At 39.1% G+C, this 25,811-nt stretch overlaps 1 protein-coding gene across 2 annotated transcripts in view; it reads left to right on the plus strand.

The window, feature by feature from the left end:
• The window catches only part of MACROD2 (mono-ADP ribosylhydrolase 2), a 2,391,823-nt gene that overhangs the window by 1,758,119 nt on the left and 607,893 nt on the right, over positions 1 to 25,811 (plus strand). For both annotated transcript variants that reach the window (XM_056121300.1, XM_056121301.1), the window contains exon 8: positions 17,433 to 17,506. In XM_056121300.1, the coding sequence (XP_055977275.1) occupies positions 17,433 to 17,506 (74 nt within the window). The remainder of the gene's footprint in view (positions 1 to 17,432; positions 17,507 to 25,811) is intronic.

Raw genomic sequence — 25,811 nt, forward strand, 5'->3', positions numbered from 1 at the left:
TTAAAGACCTCAACATCAGACCAGAAACCATAAGGTACATTGAAGATAAAGTTGGCAAAACCCTCCATGACATTGAAGCTAATGGTATCTTCAAAGATGCCACGCCACTGGCCGAGCAAGTGAAAACAGAGATAGATAAATGGGACTACCTTAAACTAAGAAGCTTCTGCACCTCCAAAGAAAGAGTGACCAAAATACAAAGACAGTCTACATAATGGGAAAGGATATTTGCCGAACACACATCTGACAAGGGGTTGATATCAAGGATATACAAAATACTGGTTAAACTCCACAAGAAGAAAACATCCAACCCCATCCAAAAATGGGGCAATGAAATGAACAGAAACTTTCTCAAAGAAGAAATCCGAATGGCAAAAAAGCACATGAGAAAATGCTCTACATCATTAATCATCAGGGAGATGCAGATCAAAACCACAATGAGATACCATCTCACACCTCAGAGACTGGCCCACATTCAAAAGAACAAAAGCAACTGATGCTGGCGTGGATGTGGCGAGAAAGGGACACTCCTTCACTGTTGGTGGGAATGTCCACTGGTTCAGCCCTTCTGGAAAACAGTATGGACGATTCTCAAAAAATTAGAAATTGAGCTCCCATTTGACCCAGCAATACCACTCCTGGGAATATATCCCAGAGAGGCAAAAATGTATAGTCGAAGTGACATCTGCACTTGTTTGTTCATTGCAGCACTCTTTACAATAGCCAGAAACTGGAAGAAACCTGAATGCCCAAGAACAGATGACTGGTTAAAGAAACTTTGGTACATCTACACAATGGAGTACTATGTAGCTCTTAGAAAAGATGAAGTCATGAAATTTACATACAAGTGGTACAATATGGAAAGTATCATGCTAAGCGAAATGAGTCAGAAAGAGAGGGATAGACATAGAAAGATTGCATTCATCTGGGGGATATAAAGTAACAAAGTGTGAGATTAATACCCAAGAATAGCTGAGATCAGCACCAGGAGAATTACTCCATAACTTAGAGCCCAGCCGGGTATCCTAGAGGAAAGGGCTGTTCAGATAGAGAAGGGAGCACCAAATAAAGGATGTTTGGAGGATCCTCCCAGGAGGGGAGATGCATGTCGAAAGTAGACTATGGACTGAACATGTTTGCCACTCAATGCCTCTTTTGCATACCACAACACCCAAAAGGAGAGAGAGAACACAGGGGATTGCCCTGCCACAGAGACAGGGGGGATGGGGGGATGGGGGTGGGAGGGATATTATCCATGGTGGTGGAAAATGGGCACTGGTGGAGGGATGGGTATCTGATCATTGTATAATTGAAACCAAAGCACAAAAAATTGTAAATCTACAACTTTAAAAAAAATAAAATAAAATAAAGGGAAAAAAATAGATGAGTTGAAAAGAAAATTAGTTATTTGAAGTGCCATGGATGAAAGCCTTTGAAAATTCAGCTTGTTGTTGTACTTTTTACAGGTTTTGTTTCAATTCTTCTCGTGTTTTGTAATAGTTTGTCCTCTCTTGGTTTAACTACTCACTGTGTTATTTCTGGAAACTAAGCAAGTCATAACAAGTGTCTGATTTAGTTATAAAAGATATAAACTAACTTAGGCTGTCTTTAATGGCTTTAACTGTGGCCAAGAAGATATAACTGACAGTTAATTGGAGAAAATAAGGTGAGTTCATGCCTGCATAGTTGAGGTGCTATATGGCCTCACATAGATTAAGTTAAGAAATGTTCAACACTCCAGTAAACTAACCCTGAGTCAATATTTCCCCCCTCATCTATTATAACTTAGTTCTGACTGTTTTATTTATCATATACATGGACATACAATGTGATTTCTTTCAGATCCATATATGTTAAGTTGGTTAGAGTCATCCAGTTTATTATATATAGAAATAGCTAATTTATTTTCATTATAGTATTGCATTCTATAGTATGTATAACCCACACTTGTCCATTGCTGACAGATGATTCGTTTATATCTAGTTTGGGACTACTATTTGGTCTACTATATGGTTTGCCTTTGTACTCCAGGTATTACCCACAGTGAGCAGTAAACCATCAGACCTGGGACAGCCAGACCAACCATTACCAGAAATGACCCCACTGTATTATCGAACATAACTTGGGAATGTCCTCTAAAAGAAAATAAAATCATCAAATTAACTTCAACATGCTAGCTATATAGATTGCTTCTACGTAACTATATAGATATGCTTCTGGTCGAAATGCAAATTGATACAACTGCTTTGGAAAACTTTAGTAGAATCTAATAGAACTAAACATCAACATAACCTGCACTGCAGCACTGTAGCACTGTTCTCCCATTGTTCATCAATTTGCTTGAGTGGGCACCAGTAACGTCTCACAACAAATTGTGAGACTTGTTGTTACTGTTTTTGGCATATTGAGTACATCACGTTTAGCTTGCCATGCTTTTCCATATAGGCATGATACACTCGATAGTTTGCCACGCTCTCTGAGAGGGGCGGAGGAATCCAAGCAGGGTCAGCCCAGGTTGGCTGCGTGCAATGTAAGCGCCCTTCCTACTGTGCTATTGGATGTGAGGACAATCTGGCTGTGGCATCTGTCACCTCATTGATTGCCAGGGTTGATTTGGCTGATCTGACTGGCTAGGCACGTGTCCCCTTCCTCCTTCACCACTCCATGTGCATCCCTCCTGAAACTGCATGCTCGGTCTAAGAGGACTATCTTCCCCAAATAGAGATGGACTGGTCTTCGTTGTAGGGTATAGGAGTAGCTGTGCTCCCCTGGTAGAACCTCCAAACAAGCTCTCAAGGTCCAACATAACCTATGGACCTATAGTCAAATATCCTAATTGTGTAATCCAACAGAAACAAGAGCTATTGTTCATCAAAAGATAAGTATGAAAATATCCATGGTAGATTTATTCATAGTAGTCCCAAACTATATAAAAACCAATTATCTATCAGCAATGGACAGGTGTGGACTATCCGTACCATGGAATGCAATACTATAATAAAAATAAATTACTGCTGTATATAATAAAATGGACGAATCTAGCAGCCTTAAAATATATGGTTTGAAAAGGGAGTACATTGTATCTCCATGTACATAAGAAATAAAAACAGATGAAACTAATTTATAATAGATGAGGGGGGAAATATTCACTCAGGATTAGTTTCCTGGAGTGTTGAAAATTTTTTATTTAATATGAGTCATGGTAACATATTACATATATGGGTAAGATTAGAAAAAATGTACAAGAGTAAATTAAAATATACATTGTGTCAGTTTTAACATTTACAAAACAGATTGTTAGTAATTTTTATGTTAAGGAAATCTGCTTTGCAATGCCTACCAAAGCCAATCCTCTGTTCTCCTGAGAACACACATATACGCACACACAATTCCTTGTATGCTTGGCCCTAAATTAATAATGGATTATTAAGTCTCATTGACCTTCATACTTGGAAGAGATTTTTCAGAGTCATCTAATTTAGTGATTCATCTGAAGCTTGTTTCCAACTTTCCCTTCCTATTATCATTCTGTTTTTGTGAGTAAAAGTCCCTGGGTGATGAGAATATAGTTGTGACCTCTGGAAGCCAGCTTTACTCCTATCATCCCCTCATTCTTGTGTAAAATCTATCCTTATCTATTTACTCGTTTTACTTTGAATTCTGGGGTATTTTGAGTTAAAAAAACAAAGGATTTTGATTTTGCTGCTTATTCTGAGCACCACAATATGTCTTGGATTTATCATGCTCAATGAAAGAATGTATATTTAAGGAATATTTGTCTATATATATCTCCCTTTTAATTAATTAAAATCACATCTTCCCATAAAGAATTATATGTCTGTTTATGTGCTAGCATCTCAGTAGTTTTCCCTCAGGAATAAAACAAGATTATGTGTAGGTATAAGTCTGTTCGGACAACTCAGAATCCTGCTTCTTCTGATACCCCATTATTAAAAGCAACTTTTTTCTTCTATCAATACAAAGATTCACAGGTCCACAATACATTCATTCATTCAACACTTATTTACTGATCAACTATGTGCCTGTGAACTTTTGATGATACAATGGAAAGCAAATACAAATGTGGTATCTATTCAATTAATGCTTTCAGTCTATAAAGATTATTGATCAAATATTTACACAAGTACAGATAAAACATGTCAATGGTATAAAATATGGTAAAAGCATAAATCAGTATGTCATCAGTGTTGCCAAAGCCTTTGCTGGAGAAGTGATTACTGAATAGAGGACAGATGAAAATTAAAAAAAAAAAGTCAGGAAAAGGTAAAAGAAATGCCATTTACAGAAGAAAAATCATAAGCGTGGTCTTATGGTGCAAAGGTAAAGGGGAGCTTGCCACACTCAGAGCACAGAAAGAAGGCCAGTATCATTGACAAAAGGAAAGTAGAGTGTCATAGCAGGAGGTGAGCCTTGAGTGAGTGTGAGACCATTCAGGGAAGAAATGTTGACACTGATTTGGGAATGGGGCCTGAGAGCTGAGTATGTTTCAAATTCTTATAAAGTATATCTCTGCTAGGAACGCTGGTCCAACTAGCCACCGCCCCTCCCAACAGGTCTGTGCCTGCTTCTGTGTGCCGCCTCCCAACCCAGATCCATGCCACTCAACACCAGCCACTGGGATCCTGGCCTGGGGCACCTGCCTTCACTTCCACCAGGAGCACCTGCCCAACTAGCCGCTGTCCCTCCCAATAGGCCTGTGGAGTAGCATCCCATATGGCTGGGGGTGTGGCCCCACTTTAGGGGCATGGCCTCTTCAAAAGTGGGCATGGCTTTCTGTGCAGCCGCACTTATTTTTCCCACTCCCAGCACTCTCAACTCACATCCCAACTTTCTTCACCTAATTCTGTGGAAAACATCCTGGCCACCTCAAACACAATAGGACAATAATCCACCGGCCTACTCCAATTCGAACAAAAGACCAGTATATGCAAGAAGCTGTACAAGTCCATTATAAAAGACTACCTCCTCCAATGCTTAACTAGATGCCTATCATAAGCCACAGGATAATGTCTGAGACGAAGGACATATTCTAGAAGGGGAGAAGGGTGACCACCATTGATTGACTTTATTCAGAATCTTTTCCTGAATAAAAGGGAACAGTGCTAGTGAATGTGAAGGTTTAACCTCTATACAACCACAACAGCACGAGGAAATAGCACAAATCTCCACTACAAGGAGAGGAAAAAGAAAACAGTCCCAAATCCTCAATTGGGGTTACCCACAAATACAATCTCTCTGATAAAGAATTCCAGGATGAAATGCTGAGGATGTTCAGGGAACTCAAAGAATCAATGGAACAGACATCCAGAAAATTAAAGGAAGAAATGAAAGAAACAGTGGAATGGATAGCTGAGAAAAAACAGGAAGAAATGAGAGCAGAAATAAGAAAGCTACAAAAAGAAGTGTCACAAATAAAAGATTCAGTAGATGAAATTAAAAACTCAGTGGCTGTCCTCAGCAGTAGAATGACTACAGCTGAAGACAGAATTAGTGAGCTTGAAGATGAGCAGCAGAAATCGTACAGGCAACAACAAACAGTGGGAAAAGACCTCAAAATAGTTCTAAGGTGAATCAGAGTCTAGGAGATGACTCCAAGAGGAACGACATTAGAATTATCAGGGTACCAGAAGGTCAGGGAAGCAACTCAAATGAAAAAGCCACAGTTAAAGAAATCATTGCTGAAAAGTTCCCAGAGTTAGAGAATTCAGGCATCCAGATCCAAGGAGTGCCAGCTAAAAGACATGCTAATAAAAACATTACAATTATATCATAGTCAGAATAATGGATGCTGTTGATAGAGATACAATATTGCAGTCAGGAAGGTCAAAGAAGGAAATCACATACAAAGGAGTACCCCTTAGATTTACAGCAGACCTATCAGAGGAAACACTCCAAGCAGGAAGGTAATGGTGGGATATAGTGAGAAAACTCACTGAAATGAACGCTTTACCAAGAATACTTTATCTGTCTAAACTCTCACTCCAACTCGAAGGAATGGTACACTATTTTGTGGATAAAAAAAAACAGCTCAAAAACTTCAAAAACTCTAAGTCAAATCTAAAAGAAAGACTAAAACAGCTTCTGTAATTCAAGAAGGAAAACAACCATAAGCACTACAAACCCTTATAGAAAGGTGGCACAAAACTCCATGACAATAATCTCTCTCAATGTCAATATTCTAAATGCACCAATCAAGAGACATAGAGTGGCAAAATGGATCCAGAAGTTGAAACCAACATGCTGCTGCCTATAAGAAACTCACCTAAACAGTCAGAGCAAACACAGACTCAAAGATAAAGGATGGAAAACAATTTGCAATCAAACAACTCCCTCAAAAACTTGGGGTGTCATACTAGTATCATACAACATAGATTTCAAGTTGAAGAAGATTAGATGGGACAGCAAAGGCCATTTTCTATTTATCAAAGGATATGTACAACAGGAAGAAATCAAACTGTTAAATGTATTTGCTCCTAATGAGGCACCAGTTAAATACTTAAAACAACTGCTAACAGATTTTTTAGGACATTACTAACAATACAATAGTAGTTGGAGACTTCAACATCGCCTTATCGCTTCTGGATATATGAACAAGAACAAAACTCAACAAGGAAACACTGGCTTTGAAGGAAGAAATAGAAGAGAGAGGGCTACCAGACATATACAGGGCTTCACACCACAAAAAGAAAGAATCCACAGTCTTTTCCATGTGCTCAGTCACAAAACATATCTCACAAGAATTAGGAAGATATAAATTGTATCAACTATATTTTCAGACCACGATGCGCTGAAGATAGAAGAGAATCACACACAGACAGAGAACTAAATCAAACACCTGGAAATGAAACAACTCAATGTTGAATAATGAGAGTGTCAGGAAGAAAGTCAAGGAAGAAATCAAAAGATAATTGGAAAGAAATGAGAATGAAGACACAAGCTACCTATGGGATGCAGCTAATGTGGTGTTATGAGGAAAATTTATGGCTTTGCATACATTCCTCAGGAAGGAAAACAGGGCTTACATAGACATCTTGACTTCATAGCTCAAGATCTTAGAAAAAGACCAACAAAAGGAGCCCAAAACCTGGCCAAAGGAAAGAAATAGTAAAAGTTAGAGCCGAAATTAATGACATGGAAATCCAAAAAACAATCTGAAAGATCAATGAAACCAAGAGCTGGTTCTTTGAGAAAATAAACAAGATTGATAAACCACTAGTATGACTCACAAAGAAAGAGAGAGAAAACCCTAATAAATCGAATCAGAAATGAAAAAGGGAACATTACAACAGAAACAAGTGAAATTCAAAAGACCATCAGAGACTACTTTGAGAGTCGGTATGCCACAAAACAGGAGAACCTAGAAGAAATGGATAAATTCTTGGATTCCTATAATCTCCCAAGACTGAACAAAGAAGACATGGAATACCTGAATTACCAAATAATATCAAGAAATTGAAACTGTAGTCAAAATCTTCCCCAAAACAAAAGCGCAGGCCCAGAAGAATTCACTAGCAAATTCTTCCAAACGTTTAAAGAAGACCCGCTGCCAGTTCTCCTCAAGATTTTCAGAAAGTTGAAAAAATGGGAACTCTCCCAAACAGTTTCTATGAGGCACACATCTCCCTAATACCAAAAGCAAAGAAAGACACCGCTAACAGAGAAAATTACAGGTCAATATCTCTGGTGAACATGGATATGAAGATCCTCAACAAAATATTAGCAAATAGAATCCAAAAACTCATCAAAAAGATCATATACTAGGAGCAAGTGGGATTCATCCCAGGGATGCAAGGATGGTTTAACATTCAGAAATCAATCAACATAATTCATTATATCAACAAAAGCAAAGTGAAAAACCATATGATCATGTCAATAAATTCAGAGAGAGCATTTGAAAGATCCAACACCTGTTTATGATGAAAACTTTCACCAAAATGGGCATAGAAGGAACTTTTCTCAATATCAGTCAAAGCCATCTATGACAAACCTAATGACAAACATTATCCTCAATGGGGAAAAACTAAGGGCCTTCCCTCTAATATCAGAGATGAGACAAGGTTGCTCACTCTCACCAGTTCTGTTCAATATAGTCCTTGAAGTACTTGCAATAGCAGTTAGACAAGAAAAAGATATTAAGGGCATCCAGATAGGAAAGGAAGAAATCAAGCTCTCACTATTTACAGATCATATGATACTATATCTAGAGAATTCTAAATCTTCTACCAAGAAACTCCTAGAAACAATAGACTTGTGCAGTAAAGTCACTTAATCACTTAACTTCCCATTAGTCATCGATTTACTCGAGCAGGCGCCAGTAACGTCTCCATTTGTCCCTGTCGCGTGCTAGTGTAGCTAAATGGCATCTGTTCACTCCGGGAACATGAAGGGCCTCAAACCGATCGTTCATGATCTTGACGAAGAAGTCTGACCATCTGGTAGGTGGGCGGCCATGCGGTCTTTTGACATCCCATGGAATCCAGTCAGTAACAGCTCTAGTCCAGCGGATCGTCTTTAAATCTCATTACGTGACCAGCCCATCTGATTTTCGACACCTTGGCAAACGAGACAGCGTCCCTGATTCTTGATCGTCGATGGATGTCAGAACTCCGGATTCTTTCTCTCATTTGAGTGAAATGTGATATTCCAAGCATAGCTCTTTCTATTCTTCTTTGGGAGACTTGAATAGCGTTCTCATCTTGTTTGCGTAGGGCCCAGGTCTCTGAGGCATATGTTAATGCAGGAAGAAGAGTGGAATCAAAGAGATGTGCCCGGAGCCGGAGGTTCGTCGTCCTCTTAGCTATTTTTCGATGTTCTTGAAGGCATTCCAAGCCGCTCTCTTTCTCCTGCGCAGCTTGGGTGCCAGGTCATTTGGCATGTTGACCTCTCGACCTAGGTACACATAGCTGTTGCATTCGGAGATGGTCGTTCCGTTGAGAGAGAATGGGGCATCAAGAATGAGGCTGTTTCTCATAAACATTGTCTTCGTAAGATTCAGCTGTAGTCCTACCTTTCCACACTCACGGTCAATGTCGGCCAGCATTTGTGCCGCTTGGCTGATGTTTGGTGTTATTAAAACAATTTCATCATCAAAGCGGTGGTGGTGTAGTTGCCGACCATCTATCTTCACTCCCATTCCTTCCCATTCCAGTCGTCGCATGATGTTCTGGAGGGTGGCACTGAAGAGTTTCGGTGAAATGGTATCACCCTGCCGCAACACTCTCTTGACATCAACGATCACTTCTTTGTAGAATGGTGAGATCCTGGTAGTGAATCCGCAATACAGCTCACGGAGAATCCTGATGTATTGGGCTTGAATGCCCTGATTGGCGAGGGCTTCAATAACCGCTTCCATCTCAACAGAATCAAAGGCCTTCTTTAAATCAATGAACGTTAAACAGAGCGGCATCTTGAACTCCCGAGAAACCTCAATGAGCTTGGTTATCGTGTGGATATGGTCGATGGTGCTGAATCCTTTGCAGAACCCTGCTTGCTCGCATGGTTGTCCTTCATCTAGTGTTCTGCCAATACTATTTAGGATGACTCGAGTGATCAACTTGTAGATGACAGACAACAAGCAGATCGGGCGATAGTTGCCAATGTCATGGATGTCTCCCTTCTTGAACAGTAGTATGGTCCTGCTGGTTTTCCATTGGGACGGAATCTTGAATTCAGACAGGTAGCGAGTGAAGAGCCGAGCCAGTGTATTGATGAGTACTGACGGCAGGTTCTTCAGGTGTTCAGGTCTGACCTTGTCTGGGCCGGGTGCTGTTTGTTTCTTTACCGACGAAATGGCGTGTCAGATTTGGGAAGGGAGAACGTTGGGAACGACATATCCATCCTGTGGATTTTGGTATGTCGGCAAGTGGACATGGCTATCGAAGAGATTTGAGTAGAAGTCATGGATAATCTTCTCCATTGCCGTTCTGGAGGATGTGATGGATCCATCAGGACGTCGGAGGGCAGTCATCTTGGTCTTATAGTTGGCCAAGGACAGGCGGGCATTACGAATACTTTTCCCGGCTTCTGCCGCATCTACCAGTACTTCTGCTCTTCTCTCTTTGAGGTCTTCCTTGATTGCATCTCTGCACTGCTTTGCGAGCTTGGACATTAGCTTGCGGTTGCCTGAGGCATGCGCCAAACCACGCTGGCGAATTAGCTCAAGACACTACTTCCACTACCCAGCCATCGCCACACTCCAGGATGCTTTGCGGACCCACGCGGCTGCTTTGCGGCCGCGCGACACATCATAAGACACTAAATACCCATCTTCCGGAATTGTCGTACCGTATTTGATAGGGTTCAAATATGGTAACACCTACAAGGGTGATTAGAGGTCGCCCCAAAAGCCTCTATCTCTCTTGGAAAGACTGGCAAGCTACCGAGAGTATTCCGCCCACACCGAAGAGCCTGGCAAGCTATCCGTTGTGTATCTGATATGCCAAAACCAGTAAGTACAACTAGTCTCATTCACCTGACCCTGAAGTCTTCACCAACATGGCAGCACTGAGAAGGATGAGAAAGGAGAGACCGGCAAAATCTCAAGGCCGACCTAGGCTGCCACAACGAAGGAAGACAAAAATGATCGTCTGTACTTTCAATGCACGTACGCTAGCATCAGATGCATCCATCGAGGACCTGATGGTACAAGCCTGAATGATCAAGTACGACATCATTGGTCTGACCGAGACAAGAAGGCACGAATCTCACCATGCCGTTTTCGACACTGGAGAAGAATTGTTCCTCGGAACATGCGATAAAAGAGGTGTTGGAGGCGTTGGTGTCCTTGTCAACACAAACTTGGCCAAGAGCATTGATTCATTCGAATGCCTAACCCGAATCGGAATCGGACGTTTACATTTGAATAGATGTGGCTCACTGCCTGCAGTTTCTATCTTCGTTGTCTACGCACCAACATCTCATTATGATGAAAGAGAAATCGAGAAGTTCTACATGGAGCTAGAGAAGTTCTATAAAGAAGACCACACCTTCTACAAGATCATTGTGGGTGATTTTAATGCCAAGATAGGACTGAGAAGATCAGCTGAAGAACTTCACATCGGGACCCATGGCCTAGAATTGAATGAACAGGGTGAGAGACTGTCTGAGTTCATCATGTCGACCTAGACCATTCATGGTAACTCACAGTTCCAGAAGGCAGAATCTAAACGATGGAAGTGGGAGTCTCCTGGTTGATGATTCCACAATGAAATAGACCACATCATATTCAATCGACGGTTTTGCCTGACTGATGTCGCTGTTGTCCCAAAATTTCAAACAGGATCGGACCACCGTGTCCTTCGTGCAAAATTCTACTTCACAGAGTGGAGAGAAAGGGCTGCAAAGTTCAAAAAGAGAACTCCCAGAATGACCACTAACTGGGAACTCTTTGGTACTATTGCGGCAACACGGGAAGATGCCATTGTTGACAACTTTGACGAGGAATACAGTAAAGTCACCGGCTATAAAATCAATACCAAAAAATCCATGGCCTAACTATATGCAAATTATGAGACAGAGAAAAGAGACATGACAAATGCATTCCTGTTCACAATTGTGCCCCAGAAAATCAAGTACCTAAGAATCAGCCTAACTAAGGAGGTAAAGGACCTCTACAAAAAAAACTACAAAACACTACTCCACGAAATAAAAGAGAAGATGAGGAAATGGAAACATCCCCTGCTCATGGATAGGAAGAATTATCATCGTCAAAGTGGCAATACTCCCCAAGGCACTATACAGATTCAATGTGATCCCTATAAGGATACCTAATGAAATTCTTCAAACAAATGATCAAACACACCTAAAATTCATTTGGAAAAACAAATGCTCATGAATATCTAGGCAATTCCTGAGGAAAAGACGTTTGGAGGCATTACCCTCCCCAACCTCAAACTCTACTCCAAAGCAGTAACAATTAAAGCAGCATGTTACTGGAACAAAGGCAGAGCTGCAGACCAATGGAACAGGATGGAATATCCCTACACATAACCCCAAATGTATGGACATCTAATCTGTGATAAGGGGACAATAAATATGAAGTGGAGCAAGGAAAGTCTCTTTAAGAAATGGTGCTGGCATAACTGCACAACCACATGCAAAAAAAGCGGGCTTAGACCTCAACTGAACACCATGCACAAAAGTCAAATCAAAATGGATTAAAGACCTCAACATCAGACCATAATCCATAAGGTACAATGAAGTCAAGGTTGGCAAAACCCTTCACAATATTGAGGCTAGCAGTATCTTCAAAGATGACATTCCACTGACCAACCAAGTAGAAACACAGATAAAAAAATGGCACTATATTAAACTAAGAAGCTTCTACACCGCAAAAGATACAGTGACCAAAATTCAAAGACAATCTACAGAATGGGAAAGGATATTCACCCAATACCCGTCTGATAACGGGCTGATATCAAGGATATACAAAGCACTGGTTGAACTCCACAAGAAGAAAACACCCAACCCCATAACAAATGGAGTGATGAAATGAACAGAAACTTTTTCGAAGAAGAAATCTGAATGGCTAAAAAGTACATGAGAAAATGCTCTTCATCACTAATCATCAGGGAGATGCAGGTCAAAATCACAATGAGATATCATCTCAAACCACAGAGACTGGCCCACATCCGAAAGAACCAAAGCAACCTGTGTTGGCGCAGCTGTGGTGAGAAAGGGATCCTCCTTCACTGCTGGTGTGAATGCTGACTGGTTCAGCCCTTTTGGAAAACAGTATAGACTATTCTCAAAAACTTAGAAATTGAGCTCCCATTTGACCCAACAATACCACTCCCTGGGAATATATCCTGGAGAGGCAAAGAAGTATAGTCAAAATGACATCTGCACTTGTATGTTCATTGCTGCACTCTTCATAATACTCAAAAATTGGAAAAAAACCGAGTGCCCGAGAACAGATGACTGGTTAAAGAAGCTTTGGTATGTCTACACAATGGAATACTATGCAGCTGTTAGAAAAGATGAAGTCATTAAATTTACATACAAGTGGTTCCACATGCAAAGTATCATGCTAAGTGAAATGAGTCCAAAAGACAGGGATAGATGTAGAAAGACTGCATTCATCTGGGGAATATAAAGTAACAGAATGGGATATGAACACCCATGAAGAGCTTAGATAAGTACTAGGAGGGCTGCTCCACAGCTTGGACACCGGCAGCAGATGCTTGGGGGCAGCACAGCTTAGATACAGAAGGGAACACCAAGTAAAGGGTGTTTGGAGGATTTGCTCGGAATGCGAGATGCACACTGAAAGTCAACTATAGACCAAACAGGATGGCCACTCAATGCCTCTATTGCAAATCACAACACCCTAAAGGAAAGAGAGAGCAAAAGCGAGTGTCTTACCCCAGAGGAGCAGTGGAGTGGGAGAGGATGTGTTGCAGGGGTTGGAAGGGCTACTGGGTTCATTGGTAGTGGAGAATGGGCAGTGGTGGAGGGATGGGTACTCAATTATTGTATAACTGAAATCCAAGCATGAAAATTTGTAAGTCTACTACTGTACCTCCTGGTGTTTCACTATTAAAAAATAATAAATAAAGCATATCTCTTAGAAAATATCTAAACTAAGTAAAAAAAATAAGTTGGTCAATCTAAAACATTTGAGCGTAAAGTTTTTGTAATATTTAAAAAAAAATAGAGGGGTTAGAGAGTACAGGGATTATGGCTATTGCCTTGCATGTTGCTAATCTGATTCATACTCAGCACAATATATATAGTCCCCTGAGTACCTCCAGGAATTGAGCAAAAAGCCAGGAGTAATCCCCAATCGGATATTTCCCCCATTCTCCCAAAAACAACCAGTTTTGTAGTGGAAATATTACACCAAGGTCTCGTGTATAATCTAGGGAGGAGGCAGAGAAAGGATTGTTTTATTTTTTATTTTATTTTTGTGTAGCGTCACACACAGCAATGCTGAGGGCTTAGCTCCTGAATCAGTATTCAGGAATCATTCTTCACAGACTCAGGGGACCACATAGGGTTCTTGAAATCAAACCCAGGTCAGCCATGTGCAAAGCAAGTGCCCTACCCACTGTACTATCGCTGTTGCCAAGAGGCTTGCTTTTAAAAGAATCAAGGTCAAAGAATTAACTGCCATCCAGGTGTTGGGTGGGTCATCATTTTAAATCACCCAAGGTAAGGGCTAGCTTTGAAATAGAGTTGAAAACCATAACTTGGTGCCAGAGGCTTTGATAAGTTGAGGAAAGTGACCAGAAGGTCACAAGTAACAGAACTGATCATAGTTACCATGATTCTTTAGATCTTATGTAATTTCTCTGTGAGGAATTCCATTATTTAAAGGTCAGTGCTGATAGCTGTTACAACTGAAGATGATTATAGTATTTATTAGCATTGTACAGCTCTATAATTTTTTGATTTGCATATTTCTTAAATGTCATAAAGTAAAAGAAAATTTTTACAGGAAAAAAAGTGACAAAGGTAAGGCACAGTGGCACATCTCAAAATCTCTTTCAGGTGGGTAAATTTTAAATGAAGATCATAAGATGTGTTATGTAGGGGCTGGGGATCACCAACGGCTGCCCTTGTTGAGTCAGATGTGGTGTCACCATGACTATATTTAAGGAAGAATTGTTTTGAAGTGGTGGAATCTAAGAGAATGAAGAAACCCAGAAAAGCAGAGTATGGGTTAACTACTGTAGTATCCAGGGTGAAGAGAATCAGACCTCCATTGATTTTAAGGAGGAAATAAAAGAGGTTGTATGGAGTATTTCAGTGACTAATATCTTTAGGACTCAGTTACTAGCACTGGAAAAAGTGATGTTTGTTTTTGTTGGGGGTCCATACCTGGAAATGCTTAGGGCTTACTCCTGGAATTTTATTCCTTCCTGGTAGACTCCCTAGGCAAGCAGTGTCCTGCTGTGCTATCTCTTGATTCCCCCTCCACAGAAAAGGCTTTCTGTGAACTTGTGATCATAAATGGTCATCCTTCACTTTTTTCTTTTTCTTTGTACTCCATGTTTTCTCTTACCGTTTTTGGCATATTGAATACTCCATGGGGAGCTTTCCAGGCTCTGTCTACAGGCAGGATACTTTTGGTAGCTTACTGGGCTCTTCGAGAGTGATGGAGGAATCGAACCCAGGTCAGCCCTATGCAAGGCAAACACCCTACTTGCTGTGCTATCACTCCAGCCGTTCTCTTTATTTGCTGTAACCTTTTTCAATAATTTCTTGCTTTTCACAGCTTACTTCTAAGGACGTTGTCCACTCAGGTTCTCACTAAGAAGCTATAATCCTCTTCCCCAAATATTCTGCTCTTTCCTGGAAAATATTCTTTTTGCTTGATTCACTTCCTATGTTACTAAATCCCTGAGGCATTCCTTATTCTATTGTCCTTGTCTTGTATATGGCTAGCTATATGTTAATCTCCTATCTCAGTAATAATTCGTTTAACAAAATAGCTAATAATTTATTCAGTTTTTCAAATTTATTTTTTTAACGTTGAGGCATGCATTTAAGGAAAATGAATGGCATGTAGCAATTAAAAATAAATCTACAGTCCCTAATAGCATAATGGAGAAAAACATTTCTAGAACATATACATATTTTTCATATGTTACTGGCTTCTTTTCTCTCATCAGAGTAATCAGGCAGAAATTGCTTGCTTTTCTAATACATTTTTTAACAAGAAATTTAATCAGAAAAAACAACTTTTTGTCATGAAAATATATACAAACACATCTTTGTTGCTCCTTTATGTCATACATTTTCTTTTAAAACTACAGAAATTTGAACCATTAAGATAAACTTTTGGAATATGTAAGTGTGGAATATTTTTGGAATATCCAGTAAAAAAATACATCATTTAAGTGTAAAAATTGTTCTGTCTCAGGCATGTCAATGGTTTGGTTTGTTTTTTGCTGGCTTGAGAGAATGCTCAGAAGTAGTGCTCAGAGGATTTGGGGCACTATAAGTCAAGTGGCCAGGATGGTTTAGTGCTAGGGTCTTGACTACTCAGTGTTGCTTAGACTTACTGGTGCCGAGAGCCACCATGGCCACCCATAATGCGCAGGGTTGTTGTATGGGTGCCAGCAACAAACTAGGATCTTGAGCCCTGACCTCTGAACTATCTCCCCACTCCATGTTTATGGCTAAAGAAGCAGGTAAAGAGAAAGAAGGGATTATTTAGGAATTCGAGAATGACATGTATTTAATGGATGCTTCTGAAAAAGGAATTACCGGAGGTCAGGCAAGAAGGAGGTGACATGGAAGAATGCAGTGATGAAATACCCAGGAGGGAAATCTTCACATCCAAAGACAGAAAGCAGATTCATAGTTGCCAGTGGCTGGGACATTTGGGAGTGACTGTTAATGTATACAGTTTCTTTGGGAGATGATTAAAATGTTCTCGAGTCAGTAGTGATGGTTGCATAAATTTATAGCTATAATTTTTAAAACCACTAAATTATATACTTTAATAAAAATAAGTAAGGATGAAAGAAAGAAACTCCAAAAGGGAAAGGATATTCAAACACACGAAACTAGACAAGCGTATCTAATACCAGAGAAGAGGACTACTGATTAAAGGGTCTTCGAATCTGGTGATTAGGAAGTCAGAACTGAGCTAAAAGAGGAGTCTCCGCAAAGTAGTCATATTCATCTCTTCTTTCTGCTCCATAAACATATAACTTAAGATTGTTCCTTCCCATATTTTTATCTTTTTGGCAGAATGTGTGATGATTCTGCAAGTTCCGGCATGTGGTTTACATAAACTAAAGTGACATTCTTGATGAGTTTTACAAATTCTGAGTATGTATACTTATGCCTACAGGAACTAAGTCTGAGTATATCATTTTTCTGCCCTTCTAAAGCCAAATGCACATTTCGTAATCAGTCAGTTCATGTTGTTCTAACCTCAAATATCATTTTTGGGGGCCCTAAATGATGCAGGCATGACCTTTGAATTCCTATAGTAAGTTTCAACAGTGTGATTATTTGGCAAGTCGCTAGCCCTGCCTGTGTCAGCGCCCTGATGGAATACTGCTGGCCTTGTGACCCTGGGTCAACCATATGTTTTTTTCTGAGCCATATTTACTTAATTTGAAAATCAGGGGTCATAAATCTTAATCTGAGCATCCCTTGTAAGTAAATTTTGTGAAAATGCTGTGAAAACCATTAAATAAATAGGCATGTATATTTTGATCCTTATTGTTGTAGAATAAAAATAAAATACTCTATTGTTGTTTCAATATTTATTATTGTCTGGTATAAGACATGTGTGTAAGATCACAGTTTTAAAATATACCTTATTAAGGTGTGCCTTGACCAGTACAACTGATTGAATTTAACATTGCTTAAATGAGGTAAATGGTTTATGCTATGGTTGAATGTTTTGCTGTGTTATTGCTATTAATTGTTCTATGCTGCCTTTCTCTTAGGTTTCCCGAATGAGCCTGCTGCTGTCATTGCTCTCGGCACCATTAAAGAATGGCTGGCCAAGAATCACCAGCAGGTAGGGAGAACAACATAGCCATTGGACTTTAAAGATGGTGCAATTTGATACTCATTTCAAAGAGCAGATAAATCTGTTCCCTAAACATCAAATAGGCATTGCCATTAAGTCACAGCTACCTAATCACTCTTCACTTTGGTTTCATGGGTAATTATATCATTTTCTTGTAATCAGTTGAATTAAGGGAGTATATTAATCGGTTTTGGTGGTAAAGATATACACAGGTATATAACTAACTTAGCCTCGATTAGCATCTATGTAATTTTGACAATATGTTGTGTATGTTAAATTTGAAACTGGATGTATTTCATTAATATCCAGGTATTGCCCTATGCTATTTTCTTAAAGAGGTAAATTACATTTGTTGTCAGGAAATTTATGGCATACAGCATTGTTTTTGAAATCCAAACTCATGTAACTAATAACCTTCTTAAAGTGTGGGCTTAGAGTAGACTCGGATAATAAATAGAAGAATCATAATTTCCAAATTCTTAAAAACAAATCTGAAAGCTACCACTACCATATTATTCTTTGTACTTTCTATTTTCTTGGCTAATAAAATACTTTGGATATGGTTAAGGTTGAAAAGGAAAATATCTCAAGTAAACAAAGCAAAATAATAACAAGAGACATTACAGAGACTTAGATTTCAGTCTGGCAGTTTACATATTATAAGAGCAAATTGGTTTCATATCATGCACATCTTTACTTATATTTTCTCTAATTTTGTTTTTAACTTAGATATTTATGTATTAGGATAAAGTCATGAATTATATTATGGGCTATAAATTTAGCTTTCTCCTTGTGTAGGTGTTGTATTATTTGAAAATGTTTAAGTATGTATGTAAACAAGGTATAGGAATTTTCCCAGATTTTGGTGTGTGTGTGTGAGAGAGAGAGAGGGAGAGAGAAGGAGAGAGAGAGAGAGAGAGAGACAGAGACAGAGACAGAGACAGGGACAGAGACAGAGATGCTGGAGATTGAAATCAGGAGCTCACACATGCAAAGCAAGCATTCTACTACTGAGCTGTACTGTGTTCAGCTCTTGATATTTGAACATGTTTAAAGAAACTGTAGTGTCATTTTCTGCTAATTACTGCAAGCTTAACATTTCTGAAGCAAGTATGGACATCATTAATGTCCAGATATAAGGGTCAGGCGGATACGCATTGATTTTGGTACTTCCTTTTCTGTTTCTACTTACTTTTAAAGAAATACATACAACAACTTCAATTTATAAGATATCAATAGTAACTGCTAAAAAAAGTAGAATTAACAATGCAAATATTCAATTTACAAACATGCTTTCTGCATACATTACATTATCATTATGATATTCTATTCAAGTGCCCTGGATTGGTGTTGCTAATAATTATAACATCCAGAATTAACAGGGATATGCTCCACACTGAATAGTTACAGAATCATCTCTCCTGTTGACCTTCCAGATTCTCTCAGCCATTCCTCCTTGGAATGATCCTGGTGCAAGGGGAAGAAGCTTAGTCCATTGGAGACTAATGTCTTTAATACACCTCTTTTAGTCATAATAAATTCTCTTCACTGGGAGTAGATGAATTTCCAAAATAGTGTCATGAGTAGAAGTTGGTAATTGATTTACTATGTTCATACAGATTCATCATTCCCATTAAATTAATAATCCATAGAGTTCTCTACTGATAAAAGTGCATATGTGTTATCCTGTTATGTGATGGAAGTGCATAAGATTTTACAAATTGTCAAGGAGGTGATGAAAAATGAATGTGGTGGTTTTATTTATATTTCAGTGATGAATTCTAATTGGTGATTGTCTATAATGCAGTAGTTTTCTGGGTTATCTGCTTTCAAACACTTTCCTTTTTCTGCCACCTGCTCCCATCCTGTCGGGTTATCATGCTGCGACTCACCATTCATGTGATTTTTTTTCTTGTGTCCTTTCTTGGAATATCCTGAGGGCCATATTAGTCCTGGTTGAGATGTGCTGTTCTCATAAACTATTCAGAAAATTATGTTCTATAAACAATTTTTAGTTTAATGTTTTCCACATAATGTGCTCTGACTTTATGTTTGCCTCTTTGTGTCTGTTCTTTTGCCTTTGTACCGCCCTCTATTTTGCTCTTAAAAATTCTTTATAAAAAATTAGTGAAATTGAACTGAGAAAAACACTTACCTGTTGTCATTGAAGCTTCAAATATGTCGAGAAAGATTCCCTTTATTTTTTATTTTATTATTTGTTTACGATTTTTATATGTTTTATTTTCACAAAGTAGCTCACAATAGTTCATTACAGATAGTATTCAAACACCCACCCAATTAGTGAACATCTTCCCGCCACAATAAGAGGGAAGAATGTGAAGGTTGTTGATTGCTACCTTTAAAAAGACTGTAGTTCAATGTGCATTGGCATACTTAAGTAAGTTTAAAAAAACTATATGAATTTGTCATCCGGAAGTATTTTGGGTTTATATTTACTATTTCAAAAGCAAGTAAATGTAGGGAAGAAGAGAATTAGGACTTAAGTTGCTTGCCTTGCCCGAGCCTGGTATTTCTGGTACAACATAATCCCTTGGGTGAGTGATCTCTGAGCACAGAGCCAGGGATAAGCCATGTTTTGGGGGTAAAAGAAAAAATATTAAATATCAAAAATTAAAAGTCTATGTAAAAACTTGCTTTTTTGTTCATCATCCCTTCATCGCAGTATTATTTTTGAATCCTAATTGTTAGAGTTATTTATCTGCAAATATACTCTCATTTGTTGACTGTTCATCAAGCCCTGCTAAGCACTGGAAAGTTTTCTAGATATGGGTGACAGAACACTGGAAAACAAAATTCTTTTCTTATGGTGTTCAGTCCAGAAAAATAGAAACACAAATTAACCAAGGAAATAAGTTAGTTCAAAGTAGATTTTATTAATTAGGTGTGTGTGTGTGTGTGTGTGTATGCATCTGTGTGTGTGTGTGTGTGTGTGTGTGATTAAAGGGGCATAGAGGTAGAACAGAGGCTAAGGCACTTGTTACCCGTCCTATATGCAGCCCACCTCGGCATGATCCCCAGCACCCTATAAGGTCCCTAGCTACCACCAGAAGTGGTTTCTGAGCACAAAGTCAGGAGAAATCCATAAGCACTAATAAGTGTGGTCCAGCCCTTCTGCTTCCTCCCTCCCCACAAAAAAAAAAAAAGAGAAAAAAGCAGCATAGTTGGATATTGAGTTATTTGTTGGTGTGGTTTTTTACGGAGAACACTCAGGAAATTTCTGGGAGAGAAAAATTTGTATGATGGGAGAGAATAGTTCAAATCACACAGAGTACACAGAGGTCTCTGGATATTCCTACACAGCAAACAGCGAAAGAAAAAAACAGGGGGAAAGCAAGGTTACTGTTTTTCAAGTAACATTAAGGAAACAGTATGCTTGGAACAAAGAGATCAGAGAAAGACAGAAGACAAATCTGAACAAATCAGCAGGGGTATCATAAACTGATAGTGGTGTGGTTTCTGAGAGTTTGGAATGGATAGTTGCAAGAAAAGATTTGCCATTATAAAAACTACAACTTTGCATGTTGTGTGGAAAATGGACTTGAGATGTCAGAGAAGAAAAGGAAGTACTGGGGCTGGAGTGATAGTACAGCGGGTAGGGCATTTGCTTTGCACGTGACCGACTCGGGTTTGATTTCCAGCATCCCATATGGTCTCCTGATCACCGCTAGGAGTAATTCCTGAGTGCATGAGCCAGGAGTAACCCCTGAGCATCGCCGGGTGTGACTCAAGTAGAAAAAAAGAAAAAGGAAGGATTTATCAATAAGCTCTTACACTATATAGAGGCTAATGATTAATCTTAGGGGAAAAGAGATAATAGGATTAAGTTTGAAATATATACCAAATCTGTTTCATTTTTGGAGTATAAACTAAACCAAAGGTTTGACAATAAAGTCAATAAGATTTGGGAATTATCATCAATTAGGATAGACTAGTTTATGCTGCATATACAACAACCTACGAAACCTTAGTGTAAAAAGCTGAGATTTAAATTTTGCTCACAGTTTTTATTTCTTGAGGCAATGGAAGAATGTGGATTAGGGAGAAACACAAGCTGACCAATTCTGTATAACATGAATATCAACTATCACAGGACTAGAAAAGATAGAAAATCCAGTTATAGCTCTGAAATGCTTTTTCAAGGGAATTTTGCACAAAACACCCCTCATATTTCTTTGTCCAGATAAATATACTCAGGAGACTAGGAACTGGCGATCCTTTTACATATCTAAAGTAGACGCAACCGCAAATCTATGATATCATAGCAATAATCAGATGTGGTCTCTGAGGAAAATAGATAAACAGAATAGCAATTTGGTTTTGACCTGATCCCCTGAGTAAATTTTGGTGCCCTGATGAGAAGTTTGTAGATAAAAATGCTTGTGAGAATAGCATAAAGGAAACCAGAAGTTTCAGTCATTAATACTGAGGTAATTATAGTTCTATAGTACATATACAGACATATGATGATAATTTTCAGTAGAGTGGACTACTTGAACCGGAAGTTTAGGAAAACAGTTTGAAAGTTTAGGAAAAAAGTTTGAAAGAAACTTTTTTATAAGCTATAATAAACTTGATTGCATATCATGTTGAACTCAATTTTGGGTGATAATTCAAATTTGGCTTGCAAATCTTAGTCTCAAAGATAGTTAATCTGAAGGAAAGTGCAATACATATGATAAACAAAACAAAATGAAAACAAAAACCACCAGATCCTGATATTCAAAGACTGGAGCTAGAGAGCAGCGTCTTATGAATAATTGCAAACCAATCTGAGAAGAAAATAGTTTATTTTACCTTAATTTCAAAATATCTTTCTCTGACTTGCTCTTATTTCTGATGCATTTATCAGTCTTTTTAGCATGATGTCTACTCTGCTTTGTTATTTGTTTAATAGAAACCTGTCATGATTGTGTCAGCTTATTTATTTGTCAGTCAGTACTGCTTGAGGTAACTTTCTGGCATCTCAATAGATCAGGACCCTTGAACTTTTGTTTTAAAAAAATGCATATAATGTGTAAGACCAGCATTTTATCCTCTATACTATCTCCCTAGCCTCTATATGTAACACTATGCTCACATCAGTGGTCATATTTTTCACAGTCAGAGAACTACATAATACTACAGTGAATGTCTTCATAATTTTAGTTTTATGTTGCATACTCAGACTCAAATCACAGTCAATAAAAGAGTGAAATGTGAAGACTTTACATTTTACTATTTTAACTGTTTGATTTATTACAATGAGAATAAACCTTTTTATTTGAACTGTGGGGGTAATTGGGCCACATGAAGCAGTGCTATGGGCTTACTCCTGGCTCTGTGCTCAGGACTAATTCCTGGTGGTGCTTGGGAATGATATGCAGAGATAGATCATGTAGGGTCATCTGTGTTCAAGGCGAGCACCTTCCTACTCTATTGTTCTAGCCTCTGAATTATTTATTAAAAGAACAATAGCTAATTTTACTTGATTTAATTAGATAAATCCCCTCCAGACTTAATAATTCTCTATCAGATATGCCTGGTAGATATCCTGGGACCCAATGAGAAGAATGTGTTTCATCACTCACTATGTACTTGTTTCTTGTCCAATGTCTGGGGAGTGAGGATAATGTTGCTGTTACAGATTTTGGAGTCTGGAGGGAGGGAGGACTGTTGAGCATCTAGCAAAGTTGCCTCTGACTGCAATGATTCTATTGGAAGGAATGGGATGGTGCTTTCACGGAAAAGGGAATAAGGTTCCTCAAGAGAGTATAATTGGAGCACAAAATATGAATAACCTAAAGTAAAAACTATAATGGATTCTTGTTTAAAAATTAAAAACAGAAAGCGAATATTCACTACTGAAAATTGAATCATTGCTCTAAGGAGACCTCAAGATGAATTCTCTCACAACACAGAACAGAAATACAAAGAACCGGAAGTCATGACTGAAGTGATAAGGTGTATAGAAAAGGAGACTGGGGCATTAATATGACATAGTTGAGGGTGGCAAGTTCCCACTGGTGTTTTGAGCTGAATTTAGAATTAGTATTTTCTGCATTCAGGAAAACAATAGTGAAGAATATAGAGTTGGCTATAAAGAATTGATAGCATGTGGAGTGCTAACCTTTCCATAAGTGATTATTTATCTCAAGGAGAAACTTTACTACAGAGACACGTCAGCAGAACAAGGGGTTTTTAGGGAAATGAGCAGCGGAAATGGGGCCCAGACTTGAGCTTAGAGAGGCTGTTCCACATTATCATCTGCTGTTTCATGCATTCCTCATTTTTCATGCAGTTCTAAAAATATCACTCCTTATAAAATAGTGATTTCCCCACTGTGCCATTCTGAGGTACCCCTTTCACACCTGGAAGTTAGCCTTAGAAATATTTGTACAGTGTCTGTTCTATTGTTCTGCCGCTGGGACTCATATGGCATTTGTCTATTGGTCTCTGGGGCAATGTAAATATTTATAATATTTTTCCTGAGCAAACTGAAGAAGAAAAGGATGGTATTCATCATATAGTCTACAAAAAGCCTGATGGTGGGGCATAGTTCCCTATGGTGATGGACATGGTGAGTGGTTTCAAACATCCCCAAGGAGCGAGCGATGTAGCACATTACAAAGCACTTGCCACAGTAGGTAGTGAGGTGTCTTAGATGAAGATTCTGAGATGAAAGATAAGTGGATTTACAGGGAACATATAAACAGGGTAACTCTAAAGTACTACCAAGACACAGCAGTAGCATGACACATATTTTACAGGGCAGAAATGTCGCATCTGGGAGGCTAAAATTAAAGCTGTGCTTGTTGAAGAAGGGAAGTTGCAGTTCCTGAGACCAGACCTTAACTGCATCTCTACTGTTGAAAATCTCATTCCCAGAAATGATTGTATTCCCATGAAAATTTCTAGATCTCCTCTACTACATGCTGACAGCACTTTTCTTCATGATAGATCCCACCATTTCAGAACGGGAGTTAATTCAGGGGAGGAAACTGTGGTTCACTTTTCATTTGCCTTAGTAGATACTTAGCTTAGTTGCAGAGACAAATTAGAACCCCTGCTCTCTATTTTCCAATCCAAAGTCCTTTTTCTTTGGTATCAAAAGAAGTTGGAAGTTTTCTCTTGTTGCAAGTAGAGTTTAGGCCTTTTTCTAAAGATAATATTTTAAAACTGTTTTTAGCGCAAACAGCTTGTAGTTGAAAATGTTAAGTACCCTATACTTTTCATTTCAGTTGTTTACTTTGCACCTTCAGAGGGAAATACACCTGGTGTGATGTTTTCTGCCATTTTAACAAGTGTGACTACAGCTGTGGCTGGACTTCAGGAAATGATGCTAGTATATCGCCACTTTGCTTGGAAAAAGTTGCTCAGTTCTACCACTTGTTGCTAGCCAAAGTCCCAGACAATGGATCAGATCTCAAGAAGACCTAATGGTGGCTAAAGAACAAAAACTTAAATGAATTTATCATTCATACTTTGTAAGAAAAGATATCCTGTGTAATAATCCCTCACTCGCACGGAGCTGTAAAAATCCCCATCCACAGGGCTGTGTAAGCCCCTCACGCACGCAGGAATTACATGCGAAAGGATGTTCACGGGCTCTCTGGGAAACTTTCTCTCGCCACCCACTTTTGGTGCTCTAGAGCTCCTTTTCCACCCGGGAAGGCTGTTGCCTTGGACGGACAAAGGAAGAACAAGGGCCAAGCTGGTTGCTGATTAGTTGCCGTTTGTTTATTCAACCTCTCATCTCTTCCAGCTCTCTCCAACTCCAACCCCCACTCCCGTCCCCGCCCTGTGTCTCTGTCTAACAGCACGATTCTTTCTTCCTGCTGTATCCATATCCTCTCTCTCTCTCTTTCTCTCTCTCTCTTTCTCCTTCAATCAATCCAACCAACAATTCAACAACCCCAATTTCACCCTTTCTCCCCACAGTCACTTCTTTTCATCCTCTCATCATGCCTCCCCAACCATGCCTCCCCACAGGAAGCGCAGTCAAAAATAGTTTTCCAGACTTCCTGACCACCTGCAGCCCACAGGGGCAAAACAGTCCTTAAGGTGTGTTTCTCCTCCCCTCAGACCTGCAACTTAATTAGCATATTTAATTCTTCTTCCTAATATTTACCATTCTGTATCGACACAATAAGAGACATTTTTAGGCTTGTAGAGTGACTCTCCTGGGGACATCTTACCACAGACTCAGACTACAGTGCTCAGGCTGGATCAATCATTCCTAACCCCAGCAGGGTCCAAATCTAGTTATTACTTTTGGATCATGACAGAATTCGTC

This window comes from Sorex fumeus, unplaced genomic scaffold (genome assembly GCF_029834395.1).
Source record: "Sorex fumeus unplaced genomic scaffold, SorFum_2.1 ptg000044l, whole genome shotgun sequence".
Taxonomy (NCBI): Eukaryota; Metazoa; Chordata; class Mammalia; order Eulipotyphla; family Soricidae; genus Sorex; species Sorex fumeus.